Source organism: Bufo gargarizans, chromosome 1 (assembly GCF_014858855.1).
Source record: "Bufo gargarizans isolate SCDJY-AF-19 chromosome 1, ASM1485885v1, whole genome shotgun sequence".
Taxonomy (NCBI): Eukaryota; Metazoa; Chordata; class Amphibia; order Anura; family Bufonidae; genus Bufo; species Bufo gargarizans.
This window is the reverse complement of record NC_058080.1, coordinates 442,001,909-442,029,127: the sequence shown is the minus strand read 5'-3', so window position 1 is coordinate 442,029,127 and position 27,219 is coordinate 442,001,909. Positions and strand designations below refer to the sequence as shown.

General features: G+C 41.0%; 1 protein-coding gene and 1 pseudogene across 4 annotated transcripts in view; one reads left to right on the top strand and one right to left on the bottom strand.

Moving 5' to 3' along the window:
• Positions 1–26,659, bottom strand: part of NFIB (nuclear factor I B) — a 230,973-nt gene extending 204,314 nt beyond the window's left edge. For 2 of the 4 annotated variants that reach the window (XM_044272295.1, XM_044272287.1), the window contains exons 1-2: positions 13,289–13,692; positions 6,350–6,881 (exon numbers count right to left, since the gene is read on the bottom strand). In XM_044272295.1, coding sequence (XP_044128230.1) covers positions 6,350–6,881; positions 13,289–13,318 — 562 coding nt within the window. In that variant the 5' untranslated portion in view covers positions 13,319–13,692. Of the gene's footprint in view, positions 1–6,349; positions 6,882–13,288; positions 13,696–26,252 lie in introns of those variants that run through there. The other 2 variants (XM_044272279.1, XM_044272271.1) reach the window with 2 other exon arrangements.
• LOC122925222 lies at positions 5,872–6,022 on the top strand (annotated as a pseudogene).
• Positions 26,660–27,219: the final 560 nt, after the last annotated feature.

Here is a 27,219-nt window from a genome sequence, read left to right as displayed (position 1 = left end):
ATGTGATGTTCTCAGTCACTTACATGTAACTTCCAATGAATTATACTGATAATTATGACTGGCTGAGTACTCCTAAAATAAAACAATACATCTTAACTTTAAGGGCACATTTACACACAGGCAGTTATTGGGAAGAAGCCTTCCTTCCCGATAATTGTCTGCTCGTCAGTGGAGGTAAGAGCAGCATTTAGACTGTATGGAGATGAGCAATGGCTTCTGCCATCTCCCGTCATTGTTTCTGGGCAGCAGATCACCATTTACACAGCACAATCTGGTGCCCACACTGTTTATTTAGGTGTCCTCATAGGTGTTTTTCTCCTTTATCGGGTGATATACGGCACCTTTACATGGGTCAATTGTCAGAAACGAGTATTTGTACAAATATTTGTTTCCGGTAATTAGCCTGAAAAATGCCCCATGTAAATTAGCCTTAACTCAATAAGTCTACCTAAAAAAGGAGAAAAAAGGTGTTGGTTGTCGAGCAAGTTACATGAAATGCATTTTCTGCATTATATACACTTGACAACCTACATACACAGGGCAGGGGAATGCTCCATACAATAGCCCTGTGTAATAACAACCTCCTTTTCCTATCAACATACTAATTTTCAGCTCCATGGTTAGAAATGTAATAATATTTTATTTTTCTCAGGAAAACATAATGATTATGTAGGATTGGGATAAATCACCATGCTAAGCCAAGGAGCAAAATGGAGTACTGTGTTATTCTGTCATTTATTACCCCGTATTTCAAGCTGATATTTTTGAGCAAATGATGGGACCTGGAAGCCACAATATGCAGGCAGCTAACAGCTTTCTATTCCCTAGTAGGAAGCGGGTGCCAGGCTACCCTTAATGACAGCTGGGCCCTGTGTGTCTCACAGTTGCCACTCAGTCTGCCACATGGCCCTGAGAGCATAGGGGATGTAAAGAGTCGTTACAAGCTTTTGAAGAAAAAAAAATCCTAAATCCTACAACCTAACAACGCCAACATTTCAATATTTAAGACTGTGCTTACGGCTTGATCTACTGATTTATCGATCTCATGCCAATTTCTATGTATACAATCACTTCATGCACTGTGCAGTTTATATAGGAATTCCTACTAAAGCAGACTGACAGTTTCATGTTAAATTATTGTATTGTAGGAATGTGATTTTTGTATAACAGTGATTTCACATTCTGCCTTCAACCCATTTAATAAATATTAGAAATGATAAGAAACCTGCAACAAACGCATTCACAGCATATCAAGGTTTTGTGGTGTGTCGCCGTCTGTCCCTTCTCACAAATCCCTCCTGAGAACTAAGATCCTCACCTACTGTCACCATCTGGACCCTGTATAGCATTGTGTAACCATACATAATGCTACCTCCATCGGAACATGCGGAAAAACACACACAAGAGATCTGTTTGACAAGCAGAAGAGGGGGATGAGGAATGAATTGTATAAACTATTCTGTAGTATTAGAGTGTAATTCCTTAGATCCAATGGCTTACATGTTCCAGAATAAAGCAAATTTTAGCATGCCATCCTTACATTTCGTCACTTACCTAGTTCTCTCCATTACAGCCCTGTGAATTTAGCTTATCAGGCCCACACTAAAAGGGTCGTATATCAATAGTGTTGTCTATACAGCATTTTTATTTAGCGTCATAAATCTATTAAAATGACATAGGACACTTCCTGCATTTCTTGCACGCTGGACTGCAGGACAGACTGCAGTCCATGTACACCTACCTTTCATTCTTCATACATATGTGGACATACTTATCTGGGATCAAAACTGTCTACCATATTTCCTGATGTACCAAATCTTTTCTCACTTGCTTCCTATATTTGCATGATATGACATCTGAGACGTCATGACAGGCAGGGGTCTTGGAAAGCTACGTCTCATCTTCCTCTTCATAGGCAGGCCCATTAGGTAAATGCCTTCTATGTACACTGTCCATTTCTCGGTGTCTGACCCGTTGTTACATTTGGTCATGTCTCTGAATTTATAGCACTGAAACTGAAGATCTTTCATCAATGGCAAGTTTCAGGACAACTACACAAATCCTAGCTAGTGTGTGTTAAGAGGAGGAAAACTAAAGTCGGTATAAAAGTGATATAAAGGAGAGCTTTCCATTTCCATATTAGCAGAGGGACGCTAAACATGTAGTATGATTTACACTATCAAACACCAACTATGTTCATACTGCACTGTGTAAGCAGTGACCTATTCATTTCTCTAAAAAACCTGCTCCGATGAACTGCTCGGCTCGGCCTTTTCCAGTTAAGACAAATCACAGCACAATTTGCTGTTTTTATTCATTTTCTGGGACTAGAAATGTTGCAGTCCTAAAAAACCTCAGTGTAAGCTTTAAATTTGTCATCTGAAATGTAACATCATTTTATATATCCATAGATAGAGATATATAAATATATACATTCTAGACACATACATTAAGACACATGTACATTCACTCAGACAAAGAGGCATTCAAAGCTGTGGTTTTCCCTGAAACAGGCACGTAAAGCAGCTTTCATTCTGTGATTGTCAAAAACTTTACAATTTGCCCACTGCATTGCGGATGCCAACCAACGAATCAAAGGCATTCAGAATCAAGACAAAGAGGAACTGATGCCAACCTCGGTGCCAGTGGCAACCATTATTGGCATCATGCAGATTCTCTGCCTTTTTTTTTGTAATCTTGGCACTTGACAACCAAAATGGCGGATCTCAAGCAGCAGTCCACAGCAGAGGGAGAGAGAAAAAGAATGTATAAAATATAGGAAAGAAAAGCCTTGCAAAATGACAGTTCCATATAAAGATGTCCCTGAAGATCTCTAGCAAGTACTGCGAGTGAAGCTGTCATGCTACCATTAGATTGTATTGATTATTTTCTTCACTTCAGTTTTGCTGGATATATGATGTTTTCTTTTTTATGGTATTTTTTCCTATATATGTAGATTCTCCTCTGTAATCGCACACAGCCTCCTAAATAATGTAATCCATCAATCTCGAAAGAGGTTTAGCAAATTCCTTTTGCAGAAATGTCCAGCACAGAATTAGTTAAAAGTGCAAGAGTCTGTGCAGCAAACTGCATTTAAAATTGGGTCAGCATAAGTAAAAAGATGCAATCACAAAAGTATATTATGAAAATATTAAATATCGAAAATCTGTTGATATTTTTTGGGAAAAAGACTAAACGCTGATTATTGACTTTGCTATTTATGGAAATTGTCAATATATTGAAGCATCGCTCGACACTGCAATGCGGATGCCAACCAGCGAATCACAGGCCTTCTGAGCAAAACAAAGAGGGGCTCATGCCAATCCTAATGCCACTGCCAACCAACGCTGGCATTCGAGCTACCCATCCTTTTTTTGTGCATGGAAAGAAAAAAAAACTCCCATACTTCTTGCCATCTAGTGTGAATTTAATGGCTTACACATCCTTCTTCATAAGTACCATACAAAATCTAAAGTTTTACTGTTAATTATTATGCGTGCAAAACTTAAAATAGATAGACAGACAGATAGATATTAGATATACACTAGACTGACATATAATAAATAGACGGATGGATAGATAGATAGATAGATAGATAGATAGATAGATAGATAGACCTATAGCTAGACAGATAGACCTATATATAGATAGATATGAGACAGATAGATATTAGATATACACTAGACTGACATATAATAAATAGACGGATGGATAGATAGATAGATAGATAGATAGATAGATAGATAGACCTATAGCTAGACAGATAGACCTATATATAGATAGATATGAGACAGATAGATATTAGATATACACTAGACTGACATATAATAAATAGACGGATGGATAGATAGATAGATAGATAGATAGATAGATAGATAGGAGATAGATAGATAGATAGATAGATAATAGACAAATGATAGAGAGATAGACACATAGATAGACAAATAGATACAGACATATGAGATAGATAGGTAGAGAGATAGGTAGAGAGATAGATAGATAGATAGATAGATAGATAGATAGATAGACATGAGATAGATAGGTAGAATAGATAGATAGATAGACATGAGATATATTGGTAGAATAGATAGATAGATAGAGAGACAAACAGATAGATAGATAGACAAATAGATATGAGATAGATAGATAGATAGACAAACATGCATGCAAAAACAAATTTCACACACATCCATCATCCATCTAACGAGACATAATTTAAGGTGTTACACTCCCAAAAGAGACAATCTTCATGTGAAGTAATGAGCGCTCGCTTAGCTTTCTCTTATTGTGTTTGACAGATGAAGGTAAAATTGACTTTATATTCTACTTACAATTTATTCAATTTGGGAACTTGTCAGATCATTTTGTAGCAAGTAGCATATCCAAATATTTCTAGATTCCAGATATTAAACATGAAAGGTTAAAACCTGATGATTTAACCCTTTGTGACTTGATCTCCTGTCACACAACTCTGCGGTCCAATAATGGTTTCTCATCCTACTGGCAGAATCCTTTATCGCACACAGTAACTGGGAAATAGTAGAGGATCATACACAGTAAAATGGCTATTAAGAGAATAGGACAATGTCTGTGAGACACCTCCACTCATTTTTTAAACTTGAAACCCAAGTGTGGAGAAACCTTTATTACAAAAATATTACAAAACAAACTCCTCTAACAAATGTATGTAATTAGATGGTGGAAGCCCAGACTTGCAATTAATAGGCCAAGTGCTCTTCTAGAAATGACATCACTGTAAAATACAATGAAATAAAAAATAAGAAGAGATTTGGGAAATTGGTTTAAATGAACCATATTGAAATTCTACCACTGTGCTAAAATAGCTCCCGACGGTGATGTTAAAGCAAAGCAACTAAAGTTACACAGTTTTTTCGTCAGGCTGTCCTTTAATTAAATGTTTTTTTCTTGTTATTCCTATGTGCCACGTTTTTATCTTCTATCATATTCTCCACTCGGAGCAGATACCCCATCCGTATTATCTATCTAATGAGAGGCCTACTCAGAATGCCAGCGCTACAGGACAGATCTTTTTTTACTTACTACATTATATAGAACAGATTTTTTTTACAAGGGAAACATTGAACTGCTACCTGCAGTTAAGGACAAGGAACAGTAAACCAAGTTTGTGAATCACCCAGGTTATCTGAGGACCCATTCACCTCAATGCTTTGTGCTCATATTACAAGTAACAGAACCTAAAAGCAAAAATGGACACAGTTATGAAAATATGGTACATTCAGCGCAATGACGAAATAATAAAATATTTTAGCTGTAAATATCTGACCGTATACACATTAGTCATTTGTCAAAAGCTTCAAAAGACTCATTAACACACTGATAGGAACATTCATTTAGGTGTGAAAAATCACTGTGGGGCATGTTATCAGAATACAGTATGTGCAAACCATTTAGGCTATGACGGTGTTGTGCCACGTGTCAGCAGTCCCCACATAGTACAATGGGACAACTTCTTTTTACATCAACTATGAGAGTAACAGAATCTGTACGTACAGAAATGTTACCTTTCTTGTCACCTATCACCCATAGGCTTAGTATTTTGCTATTTTGACATCATTGTGTACTAAGCAGGAGGAGTGACAGGTTTTTTTTCATAGCTTCACAAGATGCAAGATTCTGGAAACCAATTGTAAAAAGTGCTCGGTGCAACACCTTATAAAGTGCAATGAAATAGAGTATTTTCTAATCTACCAGCAACATTTTAAAATTTCTAAAAAATAAATTCTAAAAATAAATTCCTAGTGGACATCTGAGAAGTTATCATGTCCACAGTATGACGCACAGAACTGCCCTGGATACAAATGGAGACTATCTGGCTCCAGTATGGCCTCCATATCATGCATCAAGTGTGGTATATGCTATCGGTTTTCTGGGACCATATATCAAATGGATTTCTAGAACAGGGAGATTAAAAAAGAGCTTGCTCGGTCCACTCCACACATTGACCTGACATTGCAGTAATTCCAGGACTGGTGCAAAAAATGTCCAAAAGCTCAGGAAGATCATGCGCACCAGTAAAGATGGTCATATCTAAAACATACATGCACACTCTTAGCTGTATACTCTGACTTCTCCTATGATTTAGAACATAGTTACATGTGTGATCTACATATATTTTATAGTATTTATAGAAATAAGTTGTAGTATTTCAGAAAATGTGTACTGTGTACACGCATCCCTACCGTGAACACCAGTAAAACCTGTATGTGGAAGCACAGTAAGCAGAAATACACACTTTCATTACACAAATAAAGACTATGACCTTTGACAATGTCAAAAGGATCAAACAGTTGGGAAAGAAAGGGCTTACCTTGGTCCTGTACGTAGTACGCCAAAAACAAGTCAAGCTCCTTGACCGATACAGTTATATGGTGTGGCTGGACGCAAAGTGCTGGGTTGGTGCAGTGTGGCGATTTGACTAACCGTTCCCCGTCCGTACTTTCCAGGGGGATACCTTTGAAGAGGATGACCATGACCAGATCCAGACGCCAGACTTTGTCGGCCTGCCGCAGGCAATCAATCCTCCGGATCTTGCCCTTCTGGTCAGGGTTTGATAGTACACAGCAGGGGTGCTTCTTCCCTGTCACGGTAAGCACAAAATCCTCCCGGTACTCCTGGCGGATATCTTTGCGCAGCTTGGCTAAAAGCCTGGACGCCCATTTCTGCTTGATTTCTGGCTTCTCACTCAACAACTCATCCTTGACTGCTCTCTCCTCATCTTTTGACATTCGTTTTTCGTGTTTTTTGAAGTATTTGCGCTTACGAGCTTGGAGATTGAACCATGTATAGGCAATTGCACGGACATGTGGAAGAAGAGCCTCAATGAATGGATGGAACTCATCCTGAAAAAAGAAAGCGATGAAAAATTAGATCACAGAATTGCAAAGGAATTATTATAGCATCAACCTTACCCAAAATGTAGACATATATGAATGAGTTCATATAAAACAGATCCTTAGTAAACTACATGATGTTACTTGAAATAGGAACATTAATGGTGACCAAACAACACATTCAATCCAACATTTAAAGCTTTCATTTTGTACTATTGAGCTGACTACAAGCAGTACCATTTTCTACGCCTGTATCTTTTTTCCCCCAAGAAGAACACTATAGAGTTAAAAAAAATGGAGGCTAAATGTTCAGGAGGCAACAGTGGATGCCACAGTTCATTTCTCCTGTCGATGGCACAGGGAAACAAAGCAAAAAAAAAGCTACAAGCTCTGTGCAGTACCACTCAGTTCCCGCTTTCAGAGCATGCTCTCAGCAAGAGACTGCTATTGGCATAGCGAGCATGCGCTATTAAAGTTGATCCATTTTCTGGGGAGACAGGCATTCCTGCACCGGAATCACACCATTCCAATGGCAAAGCTACCAAGGAATGGCTGTTCCGGCAGTACTTGCAGTTAACTAGCCATGTCTCAAGGTAGATTTTGTGCAAGCTTGCTTTTTAATTTTAATATTATAGCTATGTATTGCTACCATTTATAACATTTTGACTACTTTTTACTGGGAAAACTACAGTCACCTACAGGTGAAAAAAACAAGACTGAACTAACAAAAGTGTTCTGTCAATGAGCACCTGAGGTAATTGGTAATTTAATAGCACTCCTTAGACCCTATGGGATAAAATTATAGTGATGTATTCATCGTAAGTAGCAAAGCGTACAGTGTGTGGGGAATACATTTACAAATACTATTTCAATTGAACACTTTACTGCGTGCAAAATGCTGTGCACTGAGACCACTTTAGGCGTCAGTAAAATAAGTAATAACGTGCAGAAAACGATGCAAAGATTGTACTGGGTGTGTAGCAGCTTACATACACACATCAAGGCACAGACAGAAAATAGTGATACTGTTACAGTGAATATACACTTTATTTGTTCTCTTCCTTACATCTCTAAATAGTAATATGTATACCCAAGGATTTCTGCCTCCCCCACAACGGTGAATCAGTTCAAAACCTAGAACAAGTAGCAACTTGGCATGCAGCTGGCAATGACGGTGCCTCTGCATGCTGTGACATTATGAGGGCACCACTGGACAAGCAAGGAATTTGTGCAAGTCGTGCATTTCATTTTTTTGACAAAACTCCTGCATTGTCATCTTGCTGAACTCACAGCGTGTTTGTAAGCTCACTGTGATGACCAGGTCAACCAAAGTCAAAAGAGCTTCAAACTTTCTATACAATCTAATCAGTTCAATTACACATATACTGTAAACCAACTAAAAGGCATGCTCTGTGCTGCTGATGCTATAGAACAGACATTATATTCTAGACGGTATATCTCAAACTAAAAGTATCTTCAACTGGTCTGGTCCAACTAAACTCATTTTAAAGGAGATATAGTTTCATTTTACAAGTGAATAAATCATAATATCACAAAAAGATGGTCATTGAGAAATAGAATAGAGGTTTGATACGGTATGTCGCTTTTTGCTATTCTACATAGACATATATACATATATATATATATATATATATATATATATATCAAAATGGCATGACAACATAGCAGACGTCATAGAGGAAGCTCCCAACCTACTGATTCTTAAAGAACAGCTTTAATGATGTAATTATTATGTTTTATTTCTGACTAGGCCAGAGAAGGAGTTAAAATACAATCTGTTCTCTGTGTGGGAAGGCAACAGTTTAAGCAGGCAGCCTGCTGCCCACAGGAAGGCTGCCCTAGCTTCCAACTCAGTCTTTTCTGTCCTAGCTTTTAGATTTTTATCCAAAATACCTAGCTGTAAACTTCCAGCTGTTGTCAAATTGTACACACTACAAAAAAAAAATGTGCATATATATATATATATATATATATATATATATATATATATAAAGTGTGTGTGTGTATATATATATATATTTATATATTCAGTAAAGCTAGACATTTTCTATGTAAGTGCATATAATAAAGCGCCACATTACAAATCAATTCCTCTCTTTCCTAACGTCAGTATCAAAGCTCTTAAACTACAGGTAATAAAAGTGAACACAGCATGAAAGTCAACACTTCTTAAGAATGATTGGAAAGATAATAAAGGCTAATAAGTATTGAAGATTTCTATGAGAATAATACATGGTTGCAGGAATAGACCAAAGGCCTGAACTTCATTACTGTCCTTTATTTAAGCAACTATGATTTATGTCATATTTCTCTATTTTATTTACTTATATAGTGCTGACATATTCTGCAGCTTTTTACATACCATTATCACAAGAAAATGTACAGACAAGTATAAATGTAAAGAATAACACATCGACATATATGAGGCTAAATTTTGGGTTCTAAGAAAATATATAGTCAGGTGTAGATATAAAGAATAACACGTCAACATATATGAGGCTATAATTTGGGCTCTAAGAAAGTATACAGCCAGGTATAGATGTAAAGTCTAATATGTTGACATATAAGAGGCTAAATTTTGGGCTCTAAGAAAGTACACAGCCAGGTGTAAATGTAAAAAATAACACGTCAACATACATGAGGCTAAGTTTTGGGCTCTAAGAAAGTATACAGCCAGGTGTAGATGTAAAGAATAATATGTCAACATATATGAGGCTAAACTTTGGGTTCTAATAAAATATATAAACAAGTATATATGTAAAGAATAATATGTCAACATATATGAGGCTAAATTTTGGGTTATAATAAAATATATAGACAAGTATAGATGTAAAGAATAACACGTCAACATATATGAGGCTAAATTTTGGTCTCTAAGAAAGTATATAGCCAGGTATAGATGTAAAGAATAATACGTCAGCATACATGAGGCTAAATTTTGGTCTCTAAGAAAGTATATAGCCAGGTATAGATGTAAAGAATAATACGTCAGCATACATGAGGCTAAATTTTGGTCTCTAAGTAAGTATACAGCCAGGTGTAGACTTAGAGCACAGGTGTAGACTCTGCACAGAAAGAACTACCATGGACATGCAGAGTTTAGCACTTAAATCCATGTATTTTTTCACCATACAGTGAACATCATTAACCAATTCTTTCTGCATCTGGATTGTTTTCAGAAGTAATGCTCGCCAAGAAAATGGACCTCATAAAACTAATTCTAAATGGAGAACTAAAATAAAACTTTACAGGGCCTTCTGCAAAATGTAAAAATGCAACACATTGGCATCCCTAAGTCTCAAACAGTGTTCACATAAAGTAATTTACAACTATCTCTCTTTTTGGAACCTAAGAAAAAAAAACATCCATTTCCTCAGGTTCAGAGCTTTTTAAACAAAAATGTAAAGGTAACTTAGAGTTGCCATTCTCATTCATATATTGTATAAAACTGATAAAAAGTATTATTTTTATTGTAAAGCAGGTACTTAATGTGAAAGACTAAGTAAATGATCAAGTGCTCTATAAAGTAATGCTGGAAACACTATGCTGAGGGCTGACAGAAGTCACAAGTCAGGCTCAGACTGACTATAAATGTCATGCTGATATAACAGTCATTAGACCACACTTCTCTGATGTAGTGGTGTGGGTTGTCACATTTGTGAGATAAAATATATTTTTACAGTATAAGCTTCCAGCTTTAAAAAAAAAAAGGGCAGATACCGAATTGTGAAGAGCAGCAGGAGACTTTGGACAGGTATGAACATCTGAGGGTACGGCCACACGCTCAGGTTACCTGAAGCCGTTTTAGAAGCCAAGACGTAGAGTGAATTCAGAAAAGAGGAGACGTCCTATCTGTCCTTTATGCGTTCTCTCCTATATGATCCACTCCTGATTTTGGCTTCCAAAACTGTATCAGAGAATCTGACCGTGTGTCCATATTCCTATACTACCCATTTCATACCAGGTGTAGTCTGAGGTATTCAGCTGCTAAAATAATTCATGGAAAAAAATGACATAAAATTAACATACACAGTTATATTATTAATAAAACTGGAGCAAAAAAATTGAAAGACATGGAGAAGGATACTAGAGATATATATACATATATTTAGTCAGATTGGTAGACAGATAATTATTCACAAACGTTAACTTTAAATTATTTATTTATTTTGGACATTTGTCACATAAAACTATAGCAAAATATTATAAAAAGCAACTGCTATATGTATTTATGTCAGTAAGTCATAAATAGCATGTGAAATAAAAAAGGGGAAAAACGTCACATAAAAGCAGTTGTAAGTGCGCTCAGGAGTGGATGTCCCTGGATAAGCTTTAGATTATGACCCTATCCTAAACTCTTCCTTAAAATCCACCTAGTCACTGAAACCTACATGCCAAACAAAATATAAACAGTAAAAAAGTGTCAGCCAAAAAACTACAGGACGGCATCCAATCACTGGAACAAAAAACCTTATCACTGTCTTCATCTTCATTCACAGTTTGTGAATCTGAACGCCTTGGCACATTTCACTCCTAGAATTTATTTGAAATGATAGAAATTGCTGAAAAATCAGGATGATTATGTTTTTAGATTTATATAGATTTTTTATTTTTTTTAAAGCTTCTTTGGGCCTATGTTCTAAATTCTTACATTTCTAAAAAAAAATCTACATATATATATATATATATATATATATATATATATATTTCTCAAAAGCACATTTGTAGAGCACTTTTTACATAAATTCTACTTAAAATACAAGTAATAAGTGCACTGAAAAGGGACAATAATAATAGCAGTACCAAATTATATTCTACTTTTTCTATTATACCATATACAGCTCATATTAAAAATTGAATATTAATAGCATTGAATTGGACTAGATAGATATTGGATGGATGGATGGCTAGATAGATAGATAGATAGATAGATAGATAGATAGATAGATAGATAATAGAAAGACAGATAAACAGATAGATATTGAATGGATGGATATGAGATAGATAGATAGATAGATAGATAATAGATAACTATTAGATACAGAGGTAGGTAGATGATAGATAGATAGATAGATAGATAGATAGATAGATATTAAATACAGAGGTAGGTAGATGGTATATGATTGATAGATAATAGATAAATATTAGATACAGAGGTAGGTATATGGTAGATGATTGCTAGATGATAGATAGATAGATAGATAGATAGATAGATAGATAGATAGATAGATATTAGATACAGAGGTAGGTAGATGATAGATAGATATTAAATACAGAGGTAGGTAGATGGTATATGATTGATAGATAATAGATAAATATTAAATAGATAGATAGATATTAGACACAGAGGTAGGTAGATGATATATGATTGATAGATAATAGATAAATATTAGATAGATAGATAGATAGATAGATAGATATTAGACACAGAGGTAGGTAGATGGTATATGATTGATAGATAATAGATAAATATTAAATAGATAGATAGATAGATAGATAGATATTAGACACAGAGGTAGGTAGATGGTATATGATTGATAGATAATAGATAAATATTAGATAGATAGATAGATAGATAGATAGATAGATAGATATTAGACACAGAGGTAGGTAGATGGTATATGATTGATAGATAATAGATAAATATTAAATAGATAGATAGATAGATAGATAGATAGATATTAGACACAGAGGTAGGTAGATGGTATATGATTGATAGATAATAGATAAATATTAAATAGATAGATAGATAGATAGATAGATATTAGACACAGAGGTAGGTAGATGATATATGATTGATAGATAATAGATAGATATTAGATACAGAGGTAGATGGTAGACAGACGGACATGAATGACTATTGCCATCTATAAGAGGCTCTCCTTCCATACATGACGCAGAGCCATGTGCGGGGACATCCACACCACTTGTCACCACATACGACAGGGCTTCCAAAACAGACAAGCGACAAGACTGGGTGCAAATAATGACAGGGCAGAGTGACAGAAAAGAATGGGATACTCCAGGCGCGATGTATAAAGGGTATTTCTCAGGGCACTGCAGACGCTGCCCATGCCAGCACATGGCACCACGGCGGCACGGAAAACTTTTCAGTCACTCCTCTCCCGTGCCTCCACACTTCCAGAGCGATTACCCCACAAAGTAAATGGACCATTCCCCCCAGAACACAGGGAATACGGCGGACCCCTACCACGTGAAGGGCGAGAGGGGGTACGAGCTTGTAGAAGTAAAACTTGACCATGTCCAAAGAGAAATGGAGGCAGTGTAATTGCCCTCCCATAAAAGCTGATATACATACATGTCAATACACAGTGCCGGGACTTCCATGCGGGAGTCGTCCCCGTGCACTAGCGAGAGAAGAACATGCAGGGTACCTGAGTCAGGCAGATAGGAGAATACATCATGGCTTGGCGCGTGCGGGTCCCCAGAGCAGTATCCGCGGGGAAAGCCTTCACCTATTCATGGTCCACTGTCGCCGGCAGCAGAATGACCGAGAATGTCCGCAGTCCCGCTACTGGCCGCCTGCCCTGGGCGCTGGCATAACGCGCTGTGCCCGCTGTCCCCGGGCAGACTATAGAATGTATGGATAATATCTCATGTCCTGCACACACTGGCTCGCTCCCCTCACTCCCTCTCTCTTCCGCTCGCTGCACCGGTTACACCCTCTGCACCGTTTCAGCTTTCCAAATCAGACTTAAGGATTTCGCATTTTTTATTATTATTATTATTTAATGACACAATCATCAAGGAGACACACTCCTCCCCCTGGTGCGCTGTGTGCCGCTCTCCTGTATGTACCTCCGCCCCTTCACATGCCCACAACTTGCAGGGTACCGGCGCCCTGTTGGGAGAGGAGGGGTTAACTCATAAAGGGGGGTGGGGGGCGCTGCCCAGCTCCTCTTCCTCTCATTCCCCGTGTCGTCCTGCGCCGGGATATACACGCAGGGCTGTCATTTCTTACAAGACTTTACTGAACTTGTGGGGGAATGACACATTGGCAGGGCATAGCGAGTGGCACACTGCTGGCATGCACCTCAGCTATTGCTACACATGGCACCAGGTGGCACACATGGCCCAGGCGTGAAGTGCATCACACAGTACAGCCTAGTTCTTTAATGGACCCTCAGTGAATACGTGTGCCAGGCACTGTTCACACAAGGAGACGACTTTCACAGTACACAGTGACTTGGACCGGCAGGAGGAGGCCGCCTTTTATACGCCCTGTGCCTCACCTCTTGCTTTCCCGCCCCTTTGTCCTCCCTCTCTGCGGTTATCTGGGGTGAGGGGAGCCGGGTGTGGCTGGAGCTGGCTTTCTTAACTCTTTGGGTACCTCAGAAAAATGGAGGGGGAAACAGGTAGAACTGTAATAAACTTTCGCCTTTGCAGTTGTGTGCCGCCATGTACGCGCCGAGAGGTGACCCGGGGTAATGTGCGCTGCCGCTGGGTACTTACCGCACTAACCACGGCTTAGTAACGTTTTCTCTGCTGCGGCTGTACAGCACAATGCAGCTCTGAAACCGCTCCACATGTGGCGTTTTATGGAGTACTTCGTGGAAAAATCGTAATATTGAAAACCACACGCCTAAAACGTGCATTTTCTATAAATATTACTTTAAAAGAACAAAAAATTCTCCTCAGCAAAACCACATAGCCATGTCTTCTCCTCAGCCATGCCACTTTCACACGCCCAACAGCTTGAGGTGTGGAAGGGTTAATAATGGCTGAGGTAAGTGACTTGGGACCTGACAGGGGAGCAGTAGAACATTCCTGTCACATCACAGTCATTTGGAGTAGGTCCATCTCATTAGGACTGAGCAGACTTTCCATCCTCAGTGCCCTCAGAGGCTCTTTACAAAGGGGGCACACATAATATTAGGTTAGTCTTCCTATAGAAAATAATGTGCAGATTTATCCTTTACAGAATGCCAAGAATGACAACATGGCGGACTATGTGAACATAGCACAGCGACAATGGGGCCGCCTGTAAGTGTCAAGTGAACAGTGCCGACACCTCGCGAAAATATTCCTATACTTAGGTCACAAAAAAGAACCCGGGCTACCTGGAGGGCAGGGGCGTACACCGATCTCATCGGGCCTCACAGCAAAACTTAGTACAGCCCCCCCAACTGGTTTCCCAAATTGCATGCGACAATCACTCCCAGGCACCGCAAAGCGCAACACCCCAGTCACAATTATGTTTTTTGATTAAGTGAAAGAAATTAAGCGAAAGAACTTTACCCAAAGTAGACTAGGTGCTTCATAAATATGGGGCTTATTTTAGGCACCATATTTCTCAATGTATTAACACCAGCCACCACTAGGAGGAGCTAAATGCAAAGAGAACATTTCAGCTTCCATTTTAGTAAATGGCAACTAGAGCTCCCCCTAGTGGTGGCTGCAGGCAGCCAGCTTTGTGATTGAAGAGAAGCAGAATTATCTGTGTATATCTAGGGAGTCGGTGTAGACTATAATCTATGGCAATTTCCTCCCGTCGATTATAATAAATCTGATGGGGTACGTAGTCTGGCCCCACACCACTCACTACTTTGAAAAGTGGTAAGCAGTGCCTAAGACCACCAAAAAGTTGCAGCCAGTGCCACACTTTGCGACTGTTTGACCCCAATTTTCTGGTGCAGAGGGGATGATACATTTCCCCCTATGTGTTTACACACTCATATGTCTTTTGGATATGACCAGCCAACCTTAATACCCCTATAGTGCTCCTTTCACAAGGTGAATGCTGTTGCAAGAACCGATAGACTTAGAGGATGGATGAGAGGGACCAGAACTTACAGGTCCAATGTAAGTTCTGGTTATCTGTGGGTGCCCTTGCAGGCAATTGGAGCCGATAACTGAATAGGCCATTTAGGCTTATTGCACACGAACGTGTGCGCTCCGTGGCCATATTGTGGACCGCATTTGCGGATCCGCAATACACGGGCACCATTCCGAATGCATTCCGCATTCTCTTAAATGGGTCCGCAAATCCATAGATGCGGAACAGAAGCACGGAACAGAACACTACGGAAGCACTACGGAGTGCTTCCGTGGGGTTTCGTCCTAGACTTCCGTTCCGCAAAAAAATAGAACATGTCCTATCTTTTTGCGGAACGGCCGGATCGCAGACCCATTAAAGTGAATGGGTCCACGATCCGCTGCGGCTGCCCCACGGTGGGTGTTCGTGCATTGGGGCCCGCGTTCGTGTGCAAGACACCTTAGGGAGTAGTGTAGGACCCAGGCTGAGGAGGACCAACACAGTTAATGGGGCAAATTTTCAAGACTGGGGTTCCCATATGCCAGACTTGATCCCCTGTGCGCCAGAGTGTGAACCACCTAATTTACTAAGGGGCAGATGCCTCTTACTAAATTAGGGGCATCTCTGCCTCTCTGTGCGCCAGAAACTCAAATCTATACCAGATAGGGACTGGCATAGACTCGAGCTGTAACTTCTGCCAGTTTCTGTAATAAGTTATAGTAAATCCGTCTGGCGGCAGGAAATGACACTTTTTTAACCCCACCGGATAGCATGGGGGAAACCTTTATGTGGCGGAATTTCTGGCGGATTTTTCCACCATGTGTGAAGGCACCCTTATAGATGAATGGAATTTTGGAAAGCTTTAGGATTTTCTCATTTTTGGCAATAAAACACTTTTATTTCCACCTTGGACAGCTGCATAAATAGCAATTCCATAGTGTAATGTAAATGCCAGAAATTATCTAATTAGCAATTGGAACATAATAATAAAAAGTGAGGATCAAACAAAGGGACCAACATTACATTAAAGGGGTTGTGCACGTTTGGGGGGCTATGGGCAAACCCCCCCTCCTGGGTACACCCGAAAAAGGGAAGCATACTTACCTGCTTTCTGACACTGGCACCCAGCTCCTTCCCTCTCCATCCTCCACTGCTCTGCTTGGGTGTCTGAATGTAAACTTACGGTCTGACACCACTGGAGCCAATCGCTAGGTGCAGCTGGGACCTGCTCCCCTTGCGCCACATGACCATTTGATATGACGTAAGAGGAGCAGGTCACCTCTGTAGTCAGTGGTTGGCTGCAGTGGCATCAGACCGGAAGTTTACATTCAGCGACCTGAGCGGAGCAGCATAAATTTAAGGGTGCTGGCGCCAATGTCGGAAATTAGGTAAGTATGCTTCCCTTCACAGGTCTTACCCAGGAGAGGGGGATTTCCCAACCTTCCCCAAACGTACACCACTGCTATTTCGGCATTTCCCTAACTTGGTCATAATTTAGTTTTCTGCATGCACGCCCTTTGCTATGGCACACATTTTTAAATTGAGTACTGGCTCTAGAAACATGCGACCATATAGTCCCCTGGTCTACATCGGTCGAGATTGCGCCTGTAATGTACTGCCAGGAACTGTAGCGTAGCCATGCTGTAAATATCTAAGAGCCAGTGAATGGGAATGCTAGTTAGGGTGAGTGAATACACTGACATTTCCCTTCACACTACAGTGTTCCAGCTGGTGTGAACTGAACAGGGACTGGGGACTGACAGCCAAAAAGCCAAGTCTAAATAAAGCATGTGCATGTTTAGAGCCACTGCCTGGTTTTTCTATTCCCCCTCTTGATTAGTGTGTGATTGTAACTCAGAAGAAATCAGAATCAGTCAGGAAAAGGTAAGTCATGTCAAGTCGACCGTGAAACAGTGACTTTTAACCTCAGCGCTGTCCTCATTAAGGAGCGTTCAAACTAGGCCCAGTGGATTAAGTAGAGCGGGGTGGGACCGAGAACAAAATCAGCCAGCTGCTGTAATTCTCTTGTGCCTTTCAAACACAGTTTATATAGGGACAAGGCAGCTTGGAGTGTTCTGCATTCCTCCATTAACCCAGTCACTGCACTCCTCTTTGCACTGGAAATACTGTATAACGGCATTGCAAAGTTCAGTGTACAAATGCTTGTATCGCTAGGAACTGCTTCATAAGTCACGATTATAGTATGATAGGTAATGGTTTGTTCAGTGCAAACCAGAATTAGTTTGGCTCTAACAAATATATAGCAACCTAAGCAAGTGAGAAATAAAAAAGGAGGGCATAAAGACTGTAGCCTAACTAAAAACCTGGGAACTTGTATCTCATGGATATCTGTTGAAGGAGTAGTCCACTACTAATGTGATGGCCTATCCTCAGGAAAGGTTATCACTGCAGTCGCTCAGTCCAGTGGACTATGCTGGTTACTGCCTCACTGCTCTATTCACTTCAGTGGGACTAGTTCTGCAGTAACCAGCTCCATCCACTACACTATGGACAGAGCTGGCGCCAAAGCAGAACAGCTGACAACCCCGCCAATCAGATAGCGATGGTCAATGCTAAGGAGTCAAACCAAATGGACAACCCCTTTAAGTAAAAACAGACTGTGACACACGAAATTTAGTTGCTGCTAATCAGAGCTGTCTCGTTCCCATGAAATTCAAAATTATATGAAACCTCATCGATTCTCCTCGAGATTTACACTTTCAAAGCGTATTCCCGCTAAAAGGAATAAGTCATCTTATGGTTCATGATACCCTTCCTTGCAGATGATCACTCTCACTTGCTCATGAATACTGATGCTGGCTCTGCATTTTTTCTGAGTTTTTTTCTGTTATATTTGTTTTTTTGTCTATGTAGTCTCTACATACTAGAGAAAGGTTGTCCAAATCTGCTGATTTCACCGGGACCAACCAACCATCTTCTCTGACTCTCCCCTGATGGAAGACTTTGGGGAGTTAGGGATCGGTGAGTTTAATTTCAACTCTCCTTAGAGTTATTGACTCTCTTCCCTCCACCACAGCCAGCACACCCACTCTCAGTGACCACCACCGCACCCCGTGGCAGCAGTGGCTATGACGGGATAGCTGAAGACACACTTGAGCCCAGGAACGGGTAAGCAGGACCTGCGATTAAGGAATACATATTCCATATACACTCAGGTGATTAGGAGTGCCTAAATGTAGTGTGGAAGCCTGCAATGTCTGATAATGTACCGTCAGAGTGCTATTGATCCATTCTAATGTATTGCTGATTGATTCAATGTAAGCCTGGGGTAGCTAAGCAGTTAATACAAGCGAGTGCAGGACTGCTTGAAAAAAATCAGCTAAGCATTTAGTGACTGAGCTGAAACCCAGCTCTCATATCTGAGAGGGGGTGGGGAGGGGAAAGTACAGTTGAATCCAAGAGAGTAACTCTGACTTTGGAGGTAGGGCTTGTCTCTATGCCAAAAATAAAAACAGAGAGAAAGAGAGGCGAGCAGGAGGGAGGGGGGGCTAGTGCAGCGTTGGAGTAGCTACAGACTTTCAATTTTTTTGTCAGCTTCTCTTTATTCCCCATTGATATTGCATTTCATCACACACATTGCTTAACTCATAGCTGCTGTGCATTGCCAAACCACTAACCTAAAAACACACACCTGTACTGTAGACCCCTACCATACTATTGTATCAAAATACAACACACAGGAAGTATACAAGATAACAAAACGTAGCGACCCCAGGAAACTACGATATACTACATTAGCAAATCACAGCCCTGAGTACATTAATGGGAGCGGTCGTAATAATAAACACTTATATTAATGTAATTAGAGGCCTAACGTACTTGGACTGCTTCAGGTTGCCAACTGGCAGCGGCACATTTCTAGGATGGACCCACATTTATCCCTCCAGTATGGGGCATAAATTAATTCCATGGCTGTGTGATTTACTATATCTTCTGACCAATTAAACTACGCAGATCATACACGTTGCCTTCTCCGAATACGACTTCAGACATGAATGTTTATATCACCGATTCCTTGGCTTTTATGTGAATATATGGGTCACTGAAATGTGACTGCTCCCCGACTAGTCCAGATCCATGACAATGTCACACTACCCCGTGCCTAGTGCTTAAGATGCACTCTCAATAGTAGTGCTGTGCAGAAAGCTTCGACGCACCTTACATGCTGCTCTATGTCAAGAAGAAACCCAAGCTAAGCTGACTATCTGTGCAGGAGCATCCATTCATTCACTATGATGAAGGCCTTGCTGACAGAGTAGGGTTAAGGTGAAAGCCACTCTACAAAAGGACAAAGAATGGGCTCCATTTAACTGGTACAAAATGATGCCTCACCAGTTTCACATACGACAAGCTGTACAGACGGCTTAACAATCACTCCCATCACATTACAGCACAAAGGCAAAAGACGATCTTTGAGCAACATTTTGACATTCTCAGTGAAATTCATCAAGCACATTATTCAGTCATTTCCTACAGCGGTGTCATGAAGATTAGTTATTTTATAGGTCATGGAGAGGCGTCTCCCACAGCCTGCAATTACTTATTAATACCAACCTCAACTACTTTCACTAAGTAAATAGTTGTTGGCTGCGCACATTGCAAGCAATGCAGAAACGGATACATATTTCACTCCACCAAGAGGCTGTGCTTGAATGAATCATTCAGAGCAGAGCAGCATGCAGTAGCATCTCACCAAATAAATATCAGGGTTTCCCGTGGCGTCATTCACATCACACAATAGTAAAGACGGCCACGTATACTGAACATGAAAGGGGTGACATTGATTCAGAAGGGAACATCCATAACGATTCACATAGACAGCTCATTCCTGTCCCATCGATGCTTCGGCCTCCTGCATAATAAGCACTTACCTTGATTAAAACATTTAGTTATCTATCTGCACAAAAACCTCTCATATTAAGCACGACCTAACGTGACATTTCTTCAACAGGGACAGGAGAGTCTGGTGAGGGTTCCTAAGACATGGGTGGGTGGCACATTTCTATCATTCCCATGCAGAATTCTTAATGTAAAGATACAAAGATAAGAGATGATGCCACTTGTATTATTGCATACACCTTGCATCGCTTACAACTTATTTACTGTTCTTTAAGGTATAGTCACACGGGTAGGTGTGCAGGTGTGCAGTTTTGCGTGCAGTTTTGGAAGCCAAAATCAGGAGTGGATGATAAAAGAGGAGACAATATTAAGGACAGTTATGACTTCTCTGTTATTGGCTTACCAAACTCCATGACGAAAACCGTGTCCTTACGGCTCATGCACACAAGCATAATGGCTCAGCGCCTGTATACAATATACAGGCACTGGCCGTGGTGCGGATTACTTGAATGGGTCTGCACTCCGCAAGATACGACCAAAGGACTTCACTTATCTTTGCGGAGCAGAGGCACGGATTGGAAGCCCATGTTTTATCTTTGGCCATAACTTGCAGATCGCGGACCCATTTAAGTCAATAAGTCTGCGTCCGCAAACGAAGTGCACGCGGCCAGTGCATTAGTGTTCCACAGCACAGGCACTGCGCAATTATGCTTGTATGCATGAGCCCCTAGGCAAGCGCTACATGGCGATCTTGGCGGCAACACCCATCATGCAACCACACTTTCACTATGATATATCGCAGCATAGTGAAAATCACACTTTGCAGTTACAGCAACAATACAATCCAGCAGGGTTGGACTTCTTGTAAGTATTGTTTCAACGTATCTCCGTTTATTTTCACTATACTGCGATGAATAGCTTATCTCTATACTCGGCTTCTAGTGTTTAAGGTTAAAGGCCCAAAGCCTAAGTTTGCACTAGTCATAAATTCTCTTGACGATATCTTCTGCCCGTTCTCTGCCCTTGTATAGACTTTTCATAGAAACACATGAAATATGCACACGACAGCCACTATTCTATCCTGTTAGCACGGATTTGATGGTCATAGACCTGCACAGATAGCTTATACAGAAAACAATGACACTCATTTCTTCCCCAACATACTGTAATGAACTTGCTCCATCAATACATAAAACAATGCTGTGCTCAGGGACAGGCTTGTGTACCGGCAGATAATATGCGCTAGGTTATAATGTAACTGTCAGCACTGAGCACTCAGGCCATTTAGAAATGTGAAGCTCTGTACATTCCCTTCGGTTGGGCCTGTCCCGCAGATGAATGGGGTAATTGACTGAACCAGGGAATAAGTGGGAGGATTTCTGAAACCACAGGATATTCACAACAAGCACTCTGCACTGGAACACAAACCATACTCATTTTTTACCTTGTCCTCAATGTTGATGCCACTAATCTATAAAAAGAGCCTTCATTTATATTGGGCTTGAGTCCTAGACTGTTATTTTTTTTTTCTTTTAAGAACATCTGCTTTGCAATATTTTTTTTCTATGTGACTATGGATTGTGTGGGAGTTTTTCTGGATAAAAACGCAGCGCATATTTAGAATATTACAGATACAAGCTTGACTCTACTGCTTTGACCTCAGACTGTTAAATCAGCAAAGCTCCCAGGGTAAGGCCTAATGCAAACAAGTTCCAAATTGAACGGAGCACCCCTAGAGATGCATGGGGCCCTATTGTTCCTGCGTACGATTACAATTTCACGTGTAGCCATACAATATTTTTTTCTGTTGGATTACCTACTGTAAGTTACAAATGTATAGCATCTAGGAGAGAATTCTACATAGGCCCCGTACAGCAGCAGATGACAGGCCTACAATTGCGGACAAGAATAGGACATGTTCTATTTTTTTGCGGAAACGGAAGCACGGATGCGGAAGTGCGGATCCGCAAATGTGGATGCGGACAGCACATTCCGTCCCCATAGAGAATGAATGGGTCCGCACCCTTTCCGCAAAATTGCGGAAAGGATGCGGACCCATTTTGCGGACGTGTGAATGGAGCCTAAACATGTGCCAAATCTATCACAGTGGCTGATGCTGGGTGATTTGCACTGGTATGTGGCAGAAAACACAGATTTATACAAAGTTGCAGATTTTTGGGGGGAGAATTATGGTACAAATTTTGTTGCAGATTTCCTATATGAGTATCTCTCTAGTCATTGCAATGGGAAATTGATTCTGCAATGGAAAACTGCGCACATTTTTTTGTTTTCCATCGCAGAATCAATTTCCCATTGAACTAAATGGAGAGACTTTCATACAGAAAATCCACAACACATTATTTACGCTGCAGAATGTAACACCAGGATAGCCAATCTTCAGCCATAGGATAACAATGGGGAAGTCTTGAAGTTGTGGATTTTCTCTCGAATTTTTCTGCCACATGTGAGTGCACCCATAGGGTGGCCGCACACAGTGCAGATTTATGTACAGAAAATCTGCATGAAATCTGAACCAAAGCCACACAAAAACGTACTATTTATCCTATTTTTGGTCATTTTTTTTGTGCGGATTTTCCTCAAGTCTCCCCCTTCCATTAGAAAGAGTTAAATCTCTACAAGAAAAACGCAACAACAATTGGCATGCTGCAGATTTTAAAACCTGCAAAGCAGGTCAATTTCTGCACCTAAGAAGAAAAGCAAAGTGTACAGATGACATTTGTCTAATCTCATACACTTTGCTGGTACTCTATTAGGCCACATGCACACGACCGTTGTGTATTTTGCGGTCCGCAAATTGCAGATCCGCATGAAGAATGGCGTCCATGTGCATTCCGCAATTTGCAGAACGGCACGGACAGCCATTAATATAATTGCCTATTCTTGTCCGCAAAACACAGGTTTTGCAGACCACGGAATGGTGCAACGGATGTGGACAGTACACAGAGTGCTGTCCACATCTTTTGTGGCCCCATTGAAGTAAACGGTTCCGCATTCAAGCCGCAAAAACTGCCTTACTTTTTTTCCGCAAGAAATCCACCTGCAGGCACTCTCAGACTGTTTGTTTTGGTGCTATTTTAGCGCATCTGAAGCGACACTGTCCACTATGAAGCTAGGCCACTTTCCCTTCCCTTGTTGACTAATGCAAACAAAGTGTCTGACCCTTAATAAATGCTGCACATGGCCGCTGAACAAGAAGTCTGGCTAACTTTGAGCTAGAATTCCAGAACCCTTACAACAGTACATTTATCCCGATGTGCACCGCGTGGGCAGTTCTGCCATGTGCCTAAAGCCTCGGGATAAAAGTGAGTTGGCTGAGTAATTCCACTATATATTCTATATAATGCAATCTTTCTTCTAACCTACCTGTAACTCTATTGTCCTGATGTCTAGGCAACTTGACCAAACATGCTATAAACCACCATTTGTTTTCTTACTGCTACGTTTGCTGATAAAACAGACACCTGTAGCATCTAAGGACTCGTTCACATTGGTGCCATTGGTTTCTATTGTTCCGCTCCATTATTGGATGAAAATAATGGAAGTGCTGGGTCATAACTGAGACAACCCCACTGACTCTATCGAGGCCCATCTGATCTTGAGTCCAGACACAATAATCCTGGTGGAACCCATGATGCAGATGTGAACAATGTGCACACTGTATATATACTGGATGTGACCCTGCAGACACAACTACTGGTCCAGAAATATAATGGATGCTTCTATAGGAGCACAGATCATTCCTTCAATCCTCATTTTCCAGTTTCCTGCACAATGTGAACATATTGCACATAGCTATACGTGTAGAAATGAATATGTGCCCTCACAAAAGTGCCTGCTTTTTCGAGAAGTGCAGATCACCTTGGGCAGATAGAGTAATACATCTTGTATATTTTGGCGCCTTTTCCTTGCCTGCTACTGTAGTTAAAAAGTGCAGGTCTTGTCTGTCCTGTCTCAAGTTCAATGGCAGCCTCCTCTACAAGCAGGAGGAGAGGGGGAGGGGGACAGGCATGTTCAGTGCACTAATAATAATTCACATCACGCCACTTCAGCTCCTTGTGTCAAAGTGAAGAGATGGTCCACCCCTTCAACCTGAGAGATGCAACTACTCACAACTCCAGACTAGGTCAAACATAGTGGCACAGGGACACTGTTTATGGGATTACTGTCATCCTGTGCGACGAGACAAAGCCCACATTGTCCATACAATCAGAGCCTTCTATCTCTATATACCCTGAGCATTCAGTGATGTTTTATGTTACCAGTGCTTTTCCACAGCGAATGACACATGACAGACTTTGTAACTGTACACATTCTGGCTACGTTATGCCACGACATACAGAATCATTTCAGAGCTGGCCACAGACATGAGAAATAAGACGTACGGCGGATCTGTCATCCAAGTGTTTGATGGCATTACAAACCATGCATAAAGATCACCACTCCTCTTCTAATGTTCTACTCTAAACTTTAGGTTATGACAGTGACACCCCCAAGCACCCATCTTGTCAGTGATGTCACGTCTACACCAGCACAGCATCTTCTGCATGTTTCCGCACACTTCTAAAGTGAGCTTTGGAAATATCTACCCCAGGGTAGACACAATGCATACAATTCATCTATGGATTGGTTATGTTTTCATCTTTCATTCCAAAAAGGAATGCATACCGCATACCCCCTTATCCATGCCCCATCATTAATATTTTCAAATAAAAAATTGCTTCCATCATATACGAAATGCAATACAGTAAGTCATCAAACACTAAGTCTCCTTCCTCTGGAGCCACACAGAAACCATATACGCATATATCAAGTATTTAGAAACCAGTTAGGCTATGGCCACACGCTCAGGTTTCTGCATGGAGTTTGGGAAGGCAAAACCAGGAGTGAACTCAAAAAAGAGCAGAAGTCATATCTGTTCTGTACACGTTCTCTTCTTTAATGATCTACTCCTGATTTTGGCTTTCAAAAATACATTCGGAAACCTGACTGTGTGGCCTGTTCCCTTAGAAGAACATATTAGTCAACAGATTCCATACCTGCAGCACAGTGACCAAGGATGTGCAGGCCAGCTAACATTGGCGCACCTAAGTACATACTGCACATTTGGATCATGATAAAAGCATAAAAATGAGCAAATCAGCAAAAACAAAGCAGAGTCATCATCTAACACTGGCATACATTATCAGAACACCAGGGGAAAGTGTGCCATCTAGCAAGGTGGTACCAGGTTGGGAATGGAATGCTTAATCTCCAACCATAGGTGATCATCCATGCTATGTATTTGTGGCAGGTATTGCCCAGAGATAAGCCACACCTTCACACTCTCAGCAAGGGAACTCCAACAGTAAGCAGTGACATCAAAGCCATCTACATGCAGGGGTTACACAAGGCTATAGCATACAGCTGGCAGAACATGGCGTGGAGGAGCTGCCCTATAACAATAATAATAGCAATAACCATAATAAGACAGAAAGTACATCTGGAAAGCCAAAGGGTTCTGCAGAGCACAGCCAGGTTCCATGGGTCCTCTGCCAGAATGAGGTGGGAAGTCTTGCGGCAGGAAGTGTGCCAAGTCCAGCACTCTTGGACACTGATTGCTGGCACAGACGTGTGACCCACATCCACACGCTGCCAAAAAAGACAAACTCATCCCACAAGAAGTCCTGTCACACACCTACACCAACCTACTAGAGGGCACATACCATGGCACTGTACTGCATTAACTTATAGGGATCCAGCACAGGCGCGGTGGCTTCACATGTCTTAGGTGGCAGGGCTTTATTGCGGGAGCGGGCTCCCAGTCTTAAGGGGGCTGCTATGTGTTCTGTTTGTTCACAGGATGCTTTTTGTATGGCAATACGTGTGAGAAATGAGGAGCAGAGGCGGAAGATCAGAAGGTGTGGGCGCAGGGCAGGGTGATGGAGTCAGCCCGAGTGCCTGTGCGCCTAGAGCTGTACTTGCAGTGCTGCACTCCTGGAGGGTGGCTTGAACGCGGTCCAGGAGAGGCTGATCCCGTTTTTTTGGAGCTGGGCTGGTCTGTGAATGCTGTTGGCAGGGTTTTCCTCTCTTTCCCCAGTGTGTCTCCCTGGCCCCCCTGTCAGTCTGGCTCTGCTCTGCACATCAGGCAGCTCATAGCACACTCGGCTCTGCACTTGGACGAGTTCCACCTCTTGCTGATTGGACAGGAAGGCGGCGGCTCCCCGGTCACCCTTCCCACCTTCTCCTCTCCTCCCTGTTCTGCCAGCTCCCCCCTTCTTCACTCCAGCTGTCACTGCCCTCCCACCTTCTCCTAGAACTTCCCCTCCATCCTCCCCACTTCACTCGCCTTCTGCAGTCCCTCCCCTGGAAATATTGCATTCCTCTTCTCCTCTCAAATCATTTCCTTTCTTTCTTTCTTTCTTTCTTTCTTTCTTTCTTTCTTTCTTTCTTTCTTTCTTCCCTATTCTTTTTTTTCTTTCTTTCATTCTTTCCTCTTTTTCTTTCTTTCTGTTTCTTTCTTTCTTTCTTTCCCTATTTTTTTTCTTTCTTTCATTCTTTCCTCTTTTTCTTTCTGTTTCTTACTTTCTTTCTTTCTTTTTTTCTCTTTCTTTCTCCCTGCCTTATTCTTTCATTCTTTCTTGCTTTCCTTTTTCTTTCTTTCCTCTCTTTCTTTCTTTCTTTCTTTCCTCT